We start from the raw sequence: 16,284 nt of genomic DNA on the forward strand, positions 1-16,284 counted from the left end.
TGAAGCCTTTGTCGTGCTGAGTCTCTATAGTCCGCAGAATCTCATTTTGTTTCCGGTTATCTCCTCTCATGAGCTGGAATGTCCCTAATTGAGAAAGACACAGTTCTAGTACTAATGTCAGAAAGGTGGTGAGAAAATATCGATGATCATCATTCATGAACGCATCAGCCTTGCTGACGGGAGTAAAACATCATTATGCAATATGTGAACCCTCCTCGTCCTCTTCTTCCTCCCCTTCACCCGCGCTACTATTATTCTCGTCAAGTCTGTCTCTAAGGGCCCATCTGCCGACGAATCTTTCATCCCTGACCGGATCTCGTAGTGGGACTTTGCGACTTTCCATCCACCGTAGTAGGTCTGACTTGCGTATGGTGACATAGTGATCAGGTTCATCGGCAGTCTGCTTTACCTTTCGCCTTTTGGAAGGCGTCTCAGGTTGAACAACGCCCATTCCTCTGAGGGCCGTAATCACGTCCTCCGTCAGCATCCCAGTGGCCTGCCCTATGTCCCTAACGGTTATGAAAGTTGATGGATGCCGTTTCCGACTCTCTTTGACCGGCTGTCTCTCTTGTACAGAAGCATCTGTACCGTCTGACAACAAACGCCTTCCAATCCGTTCTTGCCAGAAGCGGGAATAGCTTCGCGCACCCATATCACTCAGCGGCTTCTCGGGACCACCTATGGAACCCGCATCTTCTTCCCAGGCACTGATTTTATAACTAACACCCATCAATAACTTTCCCAGCTGCTTATGTTGGTAAGGTGGGAAGACCAAAATGCAGGCAAGGTTGTTCGCGTCCCAGGACAGTTTCTCCTTGGAGAAAAATCCTAGAATATGGTATTTTTCGGGGTTCTCAGGATCGGTGAACGTGAGGATGTAGTACAGAAAAGTCGCAACGTCGAAGAATACGGACTTGTGATCGAGAAACAGCTTCGCGAAGAGCGAGAGGTTTTGCGCATAGAGCTTATGTTCTTCTCCATCCACCTCCCATACTGAATATCCGCCATGTTCGTAGACCTGGGCGCCGGGAGGCGTTGTCCGGCGTTCGCAAAGTCGCATATGCTTCACATGGCTGTTCACGTCGCACGAGTAACAGAAACACCAGCAACAGACATATAAACGGTCTGTATCCTTGCTCACGAGGTCTTCGGGATAGATTGATTGATACCAAGTCTTGAATAAAAGGTCACCCAGCACAACCTGTTTCAGGTTACGCTCGGTCGGGGATTTCACATGGGGAGACGCGCCGTCGGCAGAGGCCATTGAGTGAGAGAGGAAATGGGAGACGTAGTAAGGTCAAGGCTGTGTGAAAGAGACAGGTGCAATTTTATGTATGCGACGCTTCCTCTGATGCTGAGCCATCTGCGTAGCAGTTGCTGGGAAGAATTCGGAGAAGCGACGTCAGGTTGTGGTTAAGTTCCAGCGTGCAAGACAATAATGTTCGGAGGAGTTATTCTTAATGGCTCCGTGCTGGAAATGATAACATCGAAGACTATTGACTCATGCAAGATAATAAATAGTACAAACACATGAACGATGCATGCTCCTACAGCCAATTGATGGTTGACGCTATTTTGGCTGCGTTCTGGGGTGTCTACTCTTGTATCTTTAGCTTTGTCTCCGCCCACCTGATTACCCTCAAAGCTGCGAACGCCAACCACATGCGTATTCTGTTGCCTGCTATCTATCTCTGCCATTTATGATTTGATGGATTTTATGCATGAGCCCTGTCCAGCCAATCTCTTTGATTCTCCTCACTTCCCTTTGCCGTATTGTGAACAAGGATAATCTGCCGCCAGTCAGAAGTTGTTGTCTCCGTTGTTGCCATCCACAGGCAGCAGCATAGCTGCGGCCTCGTCAGCTTCTGGCCACACCCCCTTGCTATCTCTATCTATTTGAAGCTTGTAGCTCTCATCGTTTTTTAGTCTACCGCTCTTTCTGCTCTATCAATATTTTCTGTTATCCATCTCATTTGTGTCTCTGTTGACCACTCTCCAATCGGTGGCTATCAGCAGCCATGTTGAAGCCATTTCAGATAAGAGATCTTCATGGATCTCCAACACAGGAAGATGCGTACAACTCTCTCGGCTGTCTCCCACGGGGACACCATGGTCACAATACCAGTAGGCGCTCGGGCATTGTGCAGCTCTCAGCCTCTGACTACGATGAGATCGCATTGTCTCATCCCCGAGCCCGGCTGACATACGTGGATGACGACGACGGAGAGATTATCACTGTGAGTGTTACGTTCTGCTCAGACTTACACATTTTAGTCTCTAACACCTATATACTCCCAGGTCGGATCATCTCTTGAGCTTTCTCAACGTCTGGACGAACCTATATATGATATGCCGATCCAGGCAAAACCTACACAAGAATCCACGATACCTGAGACCATGCACATCTTCGATATTCGCCGATCTAACTCTGTCACTGAGCTGTGGAAGCGATTTGAGTATAATCCGGCTAGTCGGGAAATAGAAGGCACAAAGAACGCCGTAGGATCGACAACGGACACATCAACTTCTCCTTTACAAGACCGCACAGAATCAAACGCTGGTCTGACTACAAATGAGGATTCCGAATCGCTTTTGGCAGCTTTTGAAACAGAGATGGCCAAAATTCTGAGCGCTTCAGAGCTTCGCAATGCCAACAATGCAGAAGAGAATCCTTCTACAGAAGTGCCAAACGAGTCGGCAAGCTCTGGCAGACGCACAAATCCCGCTGTGGCTTTGGCTCAGGCGATACACCAGCTGATCAACGGAGCTGAAATGATTGGCTCCGAAGTGAGATCAAGATTGCCAGAGTTGGAACATCAGTTAGAGCATCATCTACAGAACGCGCAAAGAGTCCTGCCAGAAAACGTCGGGTCGACTGTCCAGGCAGCTCTTGCGAGCTTGGATGCTCAGATGAGGAATCTGACCAATGCGCTGAACAATGCAAGCAGTGCAAGGGATCGGGGAACAAGCAACATGTTCAGAGGCGAGGTTCCTACACCTGCAGAGTCTGTAGACAGTCTGTATACTATGGCTTCTGAGCTTGGCCAGATGGGACAGACACTATACTCGGCTTTTGAGACTGAGTTCGGTTCCCGTATTGGAGCGAGAGATGCAAGTCAGCCGTCGGATGAAAGTCTCCAAAATCCGGCGCCTGCTGACGAAGCTGCGGTAAACCGAGAGCCTTCAGCTGAAGATCCGGTTTCGAGCACTGAGACTGAGAAGGAGGCGAAGATCCCGTTAACCGCTGAAGAACCTGATACAACTTCAAGAGGGCAGGGAAGTAAAAACCGAGAGGAGCCGCGACCATTCAGCAGCCGGACTAAGGAGCCTGGTCTTGCCCAGTGCGTCCCATCGCAACAGGACGAACCGTCAGAGCTACCCGAATCCGTTCGTCATGGCGCCCCTACGTTTGATCTTCCCTATAGACCTCGTCCATGGCGCCGTTTCCCTCATCCGCCCCATTGTAGTTCCCACCACCTTCATCCGCATCCTCATCCGCATCCTCATCCTCATTCTCGTCCCCATCCGCCTCCCCCTCCCCCGCACCGCCATCACGATATTCACCCCCATCCTCATCCTCCTCATCCTCCTCATCCGCCTCATCCTCACCAACCCCACCACCACCATCAACATCAGCCTCGTCCCTTTCCTCCGCCACCTCACCCGTTCCATCCCTCGCCTATTCCTCGCCCGCCATGGGGAGCTCAGGGCGCCTTCCCTCCATCGTTTTCGCCTCATCCGCGTGCTCACGATCATTCATCTTGGCGCTCAGCGTGGCCATTTTTCCGGCCGCACCAGGGGCACCAGTCTGAAGCGCCAACAGCTGCTACAGACCAAGTCTCCGACGCAGGCGCTGGTGCACTTGGGTCTGCAAACGGAGTGTTGTTCATTGGCAATGTAGGGTTCAATGTCAGTGAGAAGACAATCAGAGATGTATTCGCTGCAAAGGGGTTCCTTGTTGATGTCCACCTGCCTTTGGACGCCGAAACAAGGAAACATGCAGGCTTTGGCTACCTGTATTTCCCTTCGATTCACGCCGCAAGGGCGGCACTGGATGCATTGCAAGGGACACACATTGACGGTCACTCTATCAATCTGGAACTAAGCGACCATTCGCCAGTTACGTCCCTCCATCCTAACCAGGCTCCAGGGTGGGGTCACGCTGGTCGGCCGTCAGAGCTGCACAGCTCGGCCAATCCATCTTCAGGAACAAAGCCTGAGCGGCGCGAGGTTGGACAGGATGATAAGGGCGAAGAGTCCATCACAGCGAAGGAGAAACGACCGATTCCTCTGAGTGTGGCCGATTTATGCTTGAGCGATGAAGGCACAGTTCAAGAGCCAAAAGGAAACAAAGTCCTGAGCACTACGCCTGACAATTTCCCCCGTCTCACTCGAGACTTAGAGCACAGCCGCTTTCCTCCCATGTCTCAAATAGATGCTCATGTTCTAACCCACCACCGGCGAGACCCGGACGCACCCAATCAACTGCAAAGCACTCCAGGCTCGTTTCCTGACAATGATGGCGATGAGACGAGATCAGGTCCATTCCAAGAACTAGCTCAAACCTCAGGCACAGGTCAAGATGGTCACTGTAAGCCTCGTCGGTCAAAGAGTATGAGATACCTGAATCGCGACGAAGATAGAAGTCCCTCGGGAGCCTTGAGACGGCGGGCAACTGAGCGACACTCTCTACGTCATGGCCCACGGAACAGTGTTGGTGGATTCCACGACGAGGGATGCGCGTACGACAACTATTCCAATACTTTCGGGCACTCTCGTCCTCAGAGTATGCCCCTATCGCAGGAAGAGATCTCTGTCCCGGACGAGAACGAGCAACAGCTTGACCCAAGACAGAGTGCTATTGACGACTGCATGGCTAGTCTGATTGACCTAGGATACGAGAATACACTCGAGGGTGGTATTCAACGGATTGCGGTATATGCAGCCGCAGCGGACGGCAAGATATCAGACGCCATTGAGATGATTGAGGAAGAACGCAAGGCGTACGAACAGCAAGGGCTTTGAAACAGGATGCTTCATTCATTTCCTCCACCCACTCCTCTTACCTCTTCACGGTCTGATTGCTTGTGAAATGACTTGGTGCTGTTATACTGGCTTGGTTAGCATGCCATGCGCGATTATGGCCACTATAATGCCAGTACAGGCGCACTTTCCTTCAGTAATATCTTACAATACAAGCGATTCATGAAATAGTTCTAATTATTTGTCCTTCCTTTTTCAAACAAGCAAAAACAAACGTAGTGCTTTTATTGATGACCTCGGCGACCGCGATTCTGCCGTGCGGAAACAGCAGCACTCGGTCCGAGCCGAATTGAGCGGAGAAGTTATGGTCTGAGCAACACGGCATCATCAAACACAACTTTTCATCCAGTCTAGTCAGAACTATGCGGACATGGCAGCGGACCTTTGCCACGTCTGTTGCAAGACTGAATAGTAATGCAACAGGACGAAGCGGCGGTACCACTCTCCTGCGCTGCGCGGAAGTTCTCCGGAAGAGTCAGGCTGGGAGCAGCAGTTACGAGAATCGAGAAATCAAGATCAACGGTTTCGTTCGCTCCGTTCGAAAGCAGAAACGCTTCGCGTTCGCAGAGATTACCGATGGCTCGACTATTGAGCCCTTACAGGCGTTCCTGAAGCCGGCGCAGGCGGCAGAGTACGTTGAGAGTCGCGACAACGGCCTGGATACGGCGGCTTGAGATGAATGCTGATGGTTGTTGTAGATTATCTACAGGAGCGGCCGTCGAGATTTCTGGTGTGTGGAAGGCTTGCCCGCCTGGTAAAGAGCAGAGCCATGAACTTCAAACGACTGAGGTGAAGATTGTGGGTCAAGCAGAACCAGAGGTACGTTACCCCGACTAGATGAGAAGCTACAAGGGTAAAATCTGACTGTTCATTATTTTCCTCCAGACATATCCTATACAAAAGAAATACCACAGTCCTGACTTCCTCCGGTCGATGCCCCACCTCCGTCTCCGAACACCTTTCAACTCCGTCCTCTCACGGTTTCGCTCTGAATGCCTATACCAGCTGGGCAATGTCTTTCGTGATGCGCCGAATGGCGGCTATGTACAAGTTCAACCGCCTTTGATTACATCATCGGACTGCGAAGGAGCTGGGGAGACATTCACGGTGCTGCCGCGTGAGACAATCATGGATCCCAAGTCGGAGGGGAGCCATTTCTTCCGGGCTCCCAAGTACCTGACGGTCTCATCGCAGCTCCATCTCGAGGCCTACGCAGCTGAGCTGGGAAATGTCTGGGCTATCTCACCGACGTTCCGTGCGGAGAAGAGTGACACGCCACGCCATCTCAGCGAATTCTACATGCTCGAAGCAGAGATGAACTTCATGGACGATCTCGACTCCCTGACGGATGCTGTGGAATACGTGATCCGCGAGCTTACTCGCCGGTTATATGACTCGCCGGTCGGCCAAGAGATCCTGGCCGCCAAGCGGTCAGGCGAGAGCGGCCAAGACGATGCCGGGAATGGGGCAGTGCCAAACCTTCGACAGCGATGGGTTGATCTAATGGAGGGACATCGCTGGCGACGACTCACCTATACGCAGGCGATGAAGTTGCTCGAGGCGGCGGTCGCTCGGGGAGAGGTCTCGTTCGAGTATGCTCCCACATGGACCGAAGGCCTCCAACTCGAGCACGAGAAGTACATTGTCGACGTGATCAACCGGGGTCAGCCGGTATTCGTGACTGAATATCCCAAGGCCATCAAACCGTTCTACATGGCGCCGTCACATGTGGCACAAGGCAAGGAAGAGGGCGTCTCCGCGCCCGGTGAAACGGTCGCCTGCTTCGATCTGCTCCTGCCGGAGGTCAGCGAAGTCGCGGGCGGATCGCTCCGTGAACACCGCCTGCCCAACATTATCCAGAATATGCGCGATCACGGGTTGATCAAGGAGCGATTATATCCTAGCTCCGGTGGTGCTGGAGAGACATCCACGACCGAGACGGCCCCTGAGCAGCCGTTATACCCCCATCTCCAGCCGTATGAAGACTTGGGGCATCTGCAGTGGTACGCTGATCTTCGACGGTGGGGGAGCGCACCTCATGGAGGATTCGGGCTTGGGTTTGACCGGCTTTTGAGTTATCTAGCTGGAGTTTCCAGTGTGCGGGATGTAGTGGCGTTTCCTCGATTCTTTGGTCGGGCTGATTGTTAGCCTTTGCTGTACGGAGTAGTAAATGTATGATATGTATTTTAGCATTATGATTGAATAGACACCCTCCATCCAGAGACCACGACAGCATCGAATCTTGGGGCTGCATCACAGTACTCCGTACTACCCATACAGAGCTACAATGAGGCCCAGTCCAGAATCTTATCAAATCCCCGTGACCCGGAACAGATTATGTACAGTAAATAAGAACTAAACCTACAGGCCCAAGACGAATCAAAACTACCTTTGGTTCGCACAGAGCCCGAAATGAGCAACAACTCTATCGACGCAACGCCATCTCGCCTAATCGACGCCATCGCGGACGTTTTGACTCGTATCCACGCCAACGGGTCGCGCGCGAGGGATCCGACCGTCCAATCCTGGAGCTGGCGCTGTCGTCGAAACAGCCAGACAAGGGAGCTCGGTGAGATGGTGAGACTGAGTTCAAGTCCTGTATTTGGTGTCTACGGTTTAGATACTGCGTAGAGGAGCGAGCATGGGGAATGACATGCGCCACTTAACCTAAATCTAAATCCTTTGTAGTCTCTGCTCCGTAACGAGGGAATTGTATCCGACGAGAGGTAGAGAGGGGTTGATTCGAGGAGAGAAACTCTGAATTACTGTTGCATATGACTGGTGGTATGAGGCTCCCTGTGCGTACCTCGAGCTATGCTAGGATGAGTCGAGCGGTGTTCGTTTGATAGTTGAACTTCCATTCCTCTCTGTCTACTCAGTAGATGATCGGGCGTCTGTAGCCCGTAGGATCACATCATCCGCATTATTTAAGCAATATGCAGCGAGTTTCGAAATTGAGATAGGCGAGAGTCAAAGAATTCTTCTGTAACCTGTACTCTGTAGATAGGACTAGATAATCATGACAGACACTCTCTTGATGCTAAAAGTCCACGTGGCCGTCTGGGGTACCATGACTGAGGCAGTAACAACTTGTACGGTAGCAAACTACTCAATAATCGTTCTCAGCCAAGCCAGACTGGTTCATGCGAGTCCTTGGCAAAGGCGTCTTGTTGGTCATTATCTTGTGCAGTGGATGGACGATAAAGAACGTAGATCTGATCCAGAAATTTCCGATAACTTATTAGAGTAGGTGGATTTAGTCAAAAAGGAAAAAGGACGCGATGGACAGAAGCCCATGTCTGTCCCCAGGAACGATACAGAGTCCTTCGAGAGTATGTTTTCTTAGGCAGAATGATTTGTGATAAACATAATTGAGGCTGTGCCCTAACATTGTTCAAGGGTCAAGAGTTCCTGCCAGTGATGCAACGGGTTCACTATCCTTTTTGAGAATAATCATAAGACTGGTTTTTAAGTCGTAAAGGTTGTCAAAATTATCAACAGCCGGGATATCCGGAAAAGGAAGATCGGAGGCAACGGAGCTGAAGGAAGTCCGAGAACAAGCTGCGGTCTTGGACGGACCCTCGCAAAGTTCGCTACCGAGGCAATGGTGTTAAATGAGAGTATAATAGTGGATAAATCTCCACCCTTCGACCTTCCCTTTTTTTTGGTGTCCCATATTATTGTAAGTTCATGTCTATTATTCATCATAAAATAATAAACAAAATATCGGCATCGGCATTTTCTCGATACTTTGGAGTACAGAAAGCGAATACTGGAAACTAAGATACTGGTAAGATAGTAATACGATAACAGCTCCCTACCTTGCCTGGCTGGCTGAGACACACTACAGCGTCACTAACAGGCGCGGAGAAATGCCAAGTTGCCAACCTTACTGGTGTTAAGCATATGGAGCTCGGCCTGTTGGCGCCTGGCATGGTGATTCGTCAGTGACTTGGACCCCAGCAGACTAATGTATTGCCCTCGTATCACGATATTCTTATGTTGCGAATACGATATGTCTGACTCCCTAGCTCACCCGGGCTTTCCCCTTTTCTTTTTTTCTTTTTCCTTTTTCTTTTTCTCCCTTCCCTGTTTTCGCTTCTCTTGCTAAGGAGTCAGAGAGGGGAAAACGTTATTTTAACTCGGGGGACGTGAAACAGACAAGGAATGAGGATCCAAGCCCCAATCCAAGCCTTGTGGTGGTACAGCGATCATGCGGACTGTGTATATATTTGTATTACAATACAGTGACAAGGTGGGTTGGACTCTTGGTGCCTCTGATTTTCGAGCAATGTAAGAATAAAACAATCACATTTCAAGGTATGCTTGGCCTCGACAGACTTTTGAAGTGTCCTTCCTGCCGTCTTTATTACAAAGCATGGAAGGTCTGCCAGTGGCCAGTCCCCACCACAAAATTTAAGGAACTAATTCTCTCAACTGCAGCCTAATCAAGGATAGAGTAGTAAGGTTACAAGCGGGGATGTGCTTGGCTCTGCAGCGCTTTGACTCCAAGGGCCAGGGATAAGCTTGATACCGGACTTCATGAATGGGAGGTGTCACAGAGGTTTAACTCCTCAGCATTTCTTGTCCATTCCACATTTTTGACTTGCCTTAGCGGAGGTAAAAGTATGCTATTTAGACTTTGTATTACCAAACCGCAGTAGAGCTCGATTCATGGTCAGCATGAAGAGGATCGTTCTCAGCATAAATCGACGTATCTGGATATTCCATTCAACTTTCACCATGACAAATTCATAATTCTAATCCTTGTCAATGTAACCATAATCTAAATAAATCCTCCCCTTACTGTTATTTCCTACTTCCCAGTGGATACTTTAAACCCATTATGCTAGTGGAGATAAGCCTGTGCAACGTTTCACAGGGGCACGCCTTGGCAACCTTTAATTCAAATTAAGGGTTGCATTGGCATGACAAATCTCAACCCTTTCAACTGGAAATATGCGTCTTTTGATCTGGCATGCTCGATGGTCTACTGAGTTCGTCAGTTCGAGAGAGACTATGCAAGGAGAAGAATCGGATATGTACGATCTCTTTTCTGCCTTTTCTGGCCATACCCGAGATTGAAGGTTTGTGATATCATCTCAAGCGAGCAAACCAATCTGACTCAGGCATTTGGTCCAGATTGCAATCTTCTTAGGTTCATAACTACTCGGAGATTATCTCGAGTTCATTTACGGGAATGTACGGAGTACGCTCAAAAGGTAGTATTCGCGGTGCCGTGATACATATCTGCTACATCCCTGCTGTTGCCCTGGAATGTAATCCTGGAGACAAGGTTCCTATCGCACAAGCAGAAACATTATTGATCAAGACAGTGCGTCTATCGGCGTCGCAGGCGGCAGCACAAGATGTGGAAGCAATTTAGATGCAACTGCAGATCCATCCGCCGTCCGGCTTTACCGCCCCAGTCGGCGAAGCTAGACAGATCATATCCCAAGACTGATAATGGACTTTCCCTTCTGGTTAGTGACTTGTCAGTTGAGGTTGATCGCGGGCCGCAGATCGTTTTATTCTCGAAATGCACAGTGGAGGTCAATTGTCAGTAGGCTATTACTGCATATCTAGTATGTGATTTCGACGCATCCTACGTATCACCATTCAACCGACGCAACCCGCTTCAGAGGGCATCTGGGCAGCCCCTCATCTTATCTTCTTCGCTTGTTGGTTGCCTGAGCGAATAAATTTGATGTTTCTGCCGACACATCTCAATATATGAGACCTCAGCTGCAAAGTCGACCAGCCACTGCATCACAGCATCGACGCATAATTACCTGTGTCGGATACATGCGAGGCTTACCTTACCTGAGAGTCATCCAGAAGTCAATACACGAGTGTGACAATTTGACAATAATAATACACTTTTCCGTAAACGTATAATAATTTACAACCAGTGGACCAGCCAAGTGGCCAAGAAGGATGGACCAGGATTCAGCGGGCTTTGTTGGCGATACGCTTATCCTGAGTCAGGGACTGCACTGGTCGATGACTAGTAGATTCTGCGACGGTAGTCTTACTCTTCCTGGTAAAAATATTATTATCATGTAGAATTTAGCCTAGGAAAAATGTGGATGATTCTGTTGTCTCACTCTCCCTCTGACTGGCCACGGGAATAGGATTCTTTTGGCCCCCGGAGTATTTCTAATAATGTGGATTATGGAATAATCTTCGGAAGAATATAGAAGGCTGGAAGCGAAAACTCTCTTGTGCAAGACTCCCTGGCTGTGCGTAAACCTTATCCGTGACCTCTGTTTTGAGTGATGTCCTCTACATAATCAGTAGGACCATGTTGCCTCATATTCATCTCTCGTCGTCAAATTTTAATTTCTGAAATAGTCGATATGGACTGCCTCTCATTCCAGGAACATGACTAAATAGCCCGCATACCACAATCAGCAGAAGCGCTGTCTGGTGGATAAACTCTGCCAAGGATCGTGTCGGGCCTGTGACTAATTCGAACGTAGTTGCCTAATCCATGATCTCAATCCCAAGACACGGACAAGGAGGTGACGATGGATTCATGAAAGGATACTTGAATCTAAAAACCGTTTAGAGCAACGTAAAAGCGAACCAAGTCTTCCATCGCATGATTTACACCAAATACCTAGTCGTGGAGTGCGTGTTCACAATTCTAACCTTACCACTTCGTAAGACTTAGGAATCTCTCTTGAACGAGAGTTATGTGGCTGAACGAATACGACCGTGAGTATCGCCACAGTCACTTTGGTCAACATTGTGGAGTAATATATGATGAGCTCGTACCAGGTAGCCATGATTCATAAATCGGAAATAAAGGGATATGCCGGATATACGGCAGTGCCTAAAGGCCAGATAAGGTAATTCCAAGGAGAAGCCCACAAGGCGACGACTAGTGCATTGGTGGACCAAGTGGTAGGATCTAGTCCAAAATGGCGTCAGCCATTACTGGTCTGGCATTAATTTTTAAATTTTGTCATTTAACTCTGTATGGACTTAAAAAGGTAATTATTCGGCCGGGCGTAACCGCTCAAAGCAATATCTGGCCCAGTTTAAGTCTAATATCATAATTTATAAGCCGGGCGCGATCGGTGAATTGTGCATCCAAGGTACGTTGATACTCCATGTAAGAGATAATCCATAAATGGGGGATTTCCAGAATCCCCGCTTGAAAACCTACTCCCAAACCAAAAAAAAAAAAAAAGAGAACTTTGCCTTAAGTATTCGTTTCACTGTCAGACTGTCAATAAGAGCTAATAATAACGAAACCAGGATGAGCACTACTGAGACATTGGGACTATTTATTAGTAGTTCAAAGTCGACTAGACTCAGACTACATGGGGAGAAGTGGAGCCTTGGGCAGGGTAGATGGGACCTTTCTTTCTAAGCGAGGTTAAGGTTCCTCGTGTTGGATTAAGCTTAAGCTTCAGAAAGTCGTACACTAATCATTATTAGGGTGCGATCAAGCGATCAGAGCGCCACCGTACTGTGCGTAACCTTGTATTATTCCATTTTTATTGGAGTTCGTGGACCATAAGTGGAGGTTTACTTACGTATTATTGTATTTGTGACCTCTGACCACCTGCGCTTGAACATTACCATAATGTCTCGGCCCTACCGGGGCCCGAGCGATAATTTCTGATTTATTCATTTGTTACCTGACATTTACAACAGATGAAGCCAAGGATAGAGAGAATGTTGCCAAGTCTTGACCTCTTGAGTTTGCAGACAAAAGTGACAACAGAAGATTCAGATCAGGTTTCATGGCCGTATGACAAGGTATGTATAGATGTCAAGGAAGTCCAGAATGCTGCCTCCTTGAATCTGTCTGTCAGCAGTCAAATCTCAAGTTTGAGAAACCTGATACTGTGGAATGAAGAGCTGGTATGCACTAAGTTGGACATGATGACACTTGGAAGCTAGAACATGCATAATCTTGAAGTTTACTTTAGTCAAGTCTTGATTTGAGCTGTATTGAACACTGGTCGCATTCATCTCCCCTACCTTACTTCCAGAAGTCTGCTGTATTACAGGCTTTGCTCAACAAGGAAATTTATCTTCCTCAGGATTGGTCATGCTTATTTCATTTCTAATAATTTGAATTGGATTCCATGGTAACCTGTTGCAGTTTACTTCTCCAAACCATGGATTGTTTAAACATGAACAAGTTTAAATGACTCTCAAATAGTTTTAATAATCATTAATCATTCATAATTCCTGGCCACAGCCAACATAAAATACATTATCTCATTAAATACAAATGAACGGACCAAAAGACATTTCTTTTACTTGTGTTTCATCCTGGCTACCCACATGGATCCTTTCTCTGGCTGTTCTCGGCGCTGAGACATTGACAGCGCCTATGAGGTCCAAGCAACTTTGTTTGTCATTTTCCTTTTTTTTTTTTTTCCCTCTCTCTCTCTGTTTCCCTTATTATTGCTTTCCACTTTGACTTCTGAATAAAAAAGTAACTTTGAGACTTGTGGGGTTCAGAGTTGAGTCCGTCCCCACTCTATCTTTACTTACTCCTGCTGATGCTTTTCTATTATTATTATTATTATTATTATTATTATTTTTTATTTTTTATTTTTCTCATAATAATTCTAATGATTCGTATTATTGTTGTATTAGTGCTACTATTCTTTCTGCTCTTATTTTGGTTTTACTTTTCTTCTCTGTCCCTCTCTCTTATTATCTCTCCTTCTTCCTTTCCCTCCCTCTTTCTTGCTTCATTTCTTCCTTTTACAACCCTTTCCAAACTGACACAGTTTCATCCCTCATATCCTGGGATCCGATCTATTATCCAGATATTTTGTTTATCTCCTTCAGTCCAGGTGGGTACAAAAAGGATCTTCTTTCATATGATGTCAATCCTTTTCTCCTCACTTCAGTCTGTGATACCGCATGGCCACATTTACTCGGCCTTCCCTGCATTCTTCCCTTTATTCTCCTATCGTCTTCCCCCACTCCCTTTTGTCTGCCCTGTTTCTGCTTCCCATTCCAGCTCCCCTTGTCTCTCCTAGTTCCCCCCCCTCTCGTCACATTCCAAAGCAGTTGATCATCCTGAAGAATTACATTAACATCAGCTTCTGCTCGTCCACAGTCATCCCCTCAGGTCTACCGTTCTCTGTCGGATCTGTCGGTCGTCCGTATCTGGACCCGAATCTGATTTCCTTTCCGGAAACCCACTACGCTTCACACAGGGCCTAACCTCTATCGCGGCCGAACTATTTAACAAAGTCTACGCCTTAAATTGGGGCGAAGGCATATCACCAACCGAGGCAAGCCACAGTCAAACCAACAACCGCCATCATCATTTCGTACTTTGCAAAGCCATCTGCCCTGGCGCTCAGACCTTCCACCGTCACGGGTACTTATCCAGATCAGCGAGGGTGGATGGAGACGTATCACGGTCACGTCCGCACTCCGGCGGACGCCATCATTCTCTTCGAAGCATGCCGTATCGGCCTTCTTCCCCGCGTTCAGAGACGACTTTCGGAGAAAGAGCGCCAATCTATCCAATCCGGTTCTGTATTCGTCTGGGATGAGCGTGAAGCGGGTATGCGACGATGGACAGACGGCAAATCTTGGAGTGCCAGTCGAGTATCGGGCAGTTTTCTCACCTACCGCGAGATGGAGGGCAAACGCGGGGGTACCGTCACACAACCACTCAGAGCCGGTAAAACGCCTGACAGCAGAGGGAGTGACGACGACCGCGGCGACGGTGCTGACGATGGGCCTGACGGGTACCGATATAAGCCGGACGGACTCATGAAGCAGTCCTTCAGCATCACCACATCCACCGGCCAGCATCTCCACCTTATCAGTTACTACTCGCGATCGCACCCGGCAGCTGCCACTCTCCAACAACCCTCCACCGACCCTGCATTACGGCATGTACGTCCTCAGAAAGGACTGTATCCCGAATCAACTGTGAATGACCAGCAGAATCTGCCGGTGGTCACCCGCGGCCCCATGGCGGGTGCCACTTACTCTGTCCCTCATCCGATGAGTGCATATGTGCGCGGTGGAGCTACACATCCTCAGTCATATACTCCTCCCTATGCATGGCCCCCGACACCGCTGGGGACTCCGCCCACCATCACTTTGCCATATGGTGCCTCCTACTTGTCCGCCGTACCCACGCCTAATGGCCCAGCGATTGCGTACGGGCAACCGCCTCCACATCACCACCCGGCTCTTCCACCGCCTCCGCCGCAGCACGGACTGCACCCGCCATATGACCGATCGATACATCCGGGTCATCCAGCGGAAACCTCATTACCACCCGCTATCCCACCCCCTATAGCGCAACATACACCCCTTCCGGCACTCACAGGGCGCTCGCCTCGCCTAGCTCCCGATGCGCGCGACAACTACCAACGAAGCCCGCGAGACTACCCAACACATTCGGTAGATCCCCGGATCCCGTCCCCTCGCATGCATGCTCCTTCCGCGTCGCATAGCAACGGCGTGGGACCATCTATGCGCAGCCCGCGGACAATAGGCCAGGCACCTCCAACCCCCTTACCACAGGTCACACCCCCGTCATTGAACGGGACTCCCAAAGCAGTCGATTCCAACAACAACAACAACTACAACAACAGCAGCAGCAACAGCAGCAGCAGCAGCACAGCCAGTACCTCTGCCACCACCGTTCCCAGCATCGGGGCGCTGATGAACGGCGCCTCGGGCCCCTTATCATCCATCACATCCGCACCGTCAAACAAACTCAACGCTCCTCGCTTGGGCGGCAGTCCCCGCGCGGAAGGGCCGAAAGATATCCCCAGCGAAAAGATTGGGTTTGGAGGCGAGGATATGCGGGCTCTGCGGCAGCTGGATCGAGTCTTTACCGCTTAGGTTTTCATTATTTCCATCGCATTGCAACTCCTTCTCGTTGCTCGTCAGTCGAAGAATGCTGTCCTTTCTTTGATTTTCATTTTTTTCTATTGTCATGGGGGGCTCGGCGTTCATAAGAGGTGCATTGATTTCGTGATTAGCATGGGTGGGATCTTGGCCTATCTGTGTATCGACTTCGGCTTCGAATCGAATGGGCATTTTTGCATTTGTCTCGATAAATGTGCCACGCTAGCTTGCATTGGGACCGGTAGCTGATGGTCGAAACAATACAGATGATTTCGTCCATTTTAATTGCGGAGCGAAGCGTAGCATGTCTATTAGCTCGTAGAGTACCGATGTAAATTCAATCTAGGTCACGTCATGATTACTTTAATCGCCTGTGGATGG

At 49.0% G+C, this 16,284-nt stretch overlaps 4 protein-coding genes across 4 annotated transcripts; 3 read left to right on the forward strand and 1 right to left on the reverse strand.

Moving 5' to 3' along the window:
* Positions 1–193: 193 nt before the first annotated feature.
* Positions 194–1,264, reverse strand: Aud_003255 (putative histone acetyltransferase (MysT1); the record flags this gene model as incomplete). Its single annotated transcript, XM_043288208.1, has 1 exon — positions 194–1,264. The coding sequence occupies one exon, from the start codon at positions 1,262–1,264 to the stop codon at positions 194–196; it is 1,071 nt and encodes a 356-aa protein (XP_043144143.1).
* Positions 1,265–2,018: 754 nt separating this feature from the next.
* On the forward strand, positions 2,019–5,025 carry Aud_003256 (uncharacterized protein; the record flags this gene model as incomplete). Its single annotated transcript, XM_043288209.1, has 2 exons — positions 2,019–2,237; positions 2,299–5,025. The coding sequence occupies 2 exons, from the start codon at positions 2,019–2,021 to the stop codon at positions 5,023–5,025; spliced, it is 2,946 nt and encodes a 981-aa protein (XP_043144144.1).
* A 380-nt stretch (positions 5,026–5,405) lies between these two features.
* On the forward strand, positions 5,406–7,191 carry Aud_003257 (asparagine--tRNA ligase SLM5; the record flags this gene model as incomplete). The annotated part of the gene is made up of 3 exons (XM_043288210.1): positions 5,406–5,674; positions 5,742–5,862; positions 5,929–7,191. The coding sequence occupies 3 exons, from the start codon at positions 5,406–5,408 to the stop codon at positions 7,189–7,191; spliced, it is 1,653 nt and encodes a 550-aa protein (XP_043144145.1).
* Positions 7,192–14,433: 7,242 nt separating this feature from the next.
* Aud_003258 (camp independent regulatory protein) lies at positions 14,434–15,897 on the forward strand (the record flags this gene model as incomplete). The annotated part of the gene is made up of 1 exon (XM_043288211.1): positions 14,434–15,897. The coding sequence occupies one exon, from the start codon at positions 14,434–14,436 to the stop codon at positions 15,895–15,897; it is 1,464 nt and encodes a 487-aa protein (XP_043144146.1).
* Between the last annotated feature and the right edge of the window lie 387 nt (positions 15,898–16,284).

This window comes from Aspergillus udagawae, assembly GCF_001078395.1.
Source record: "Aspergillus udagawae IFM 46973 DNA, scaffold_2, whole genome shotgun sequence".
Taxonomy (NCBI): domain Eukaryota; kingdom Fungi; phylum Ascomycota; class Eurotiomycetes; order Eurotiales; family Aspergillaceae; genus Aspergillus; species Aspergillus udagawae.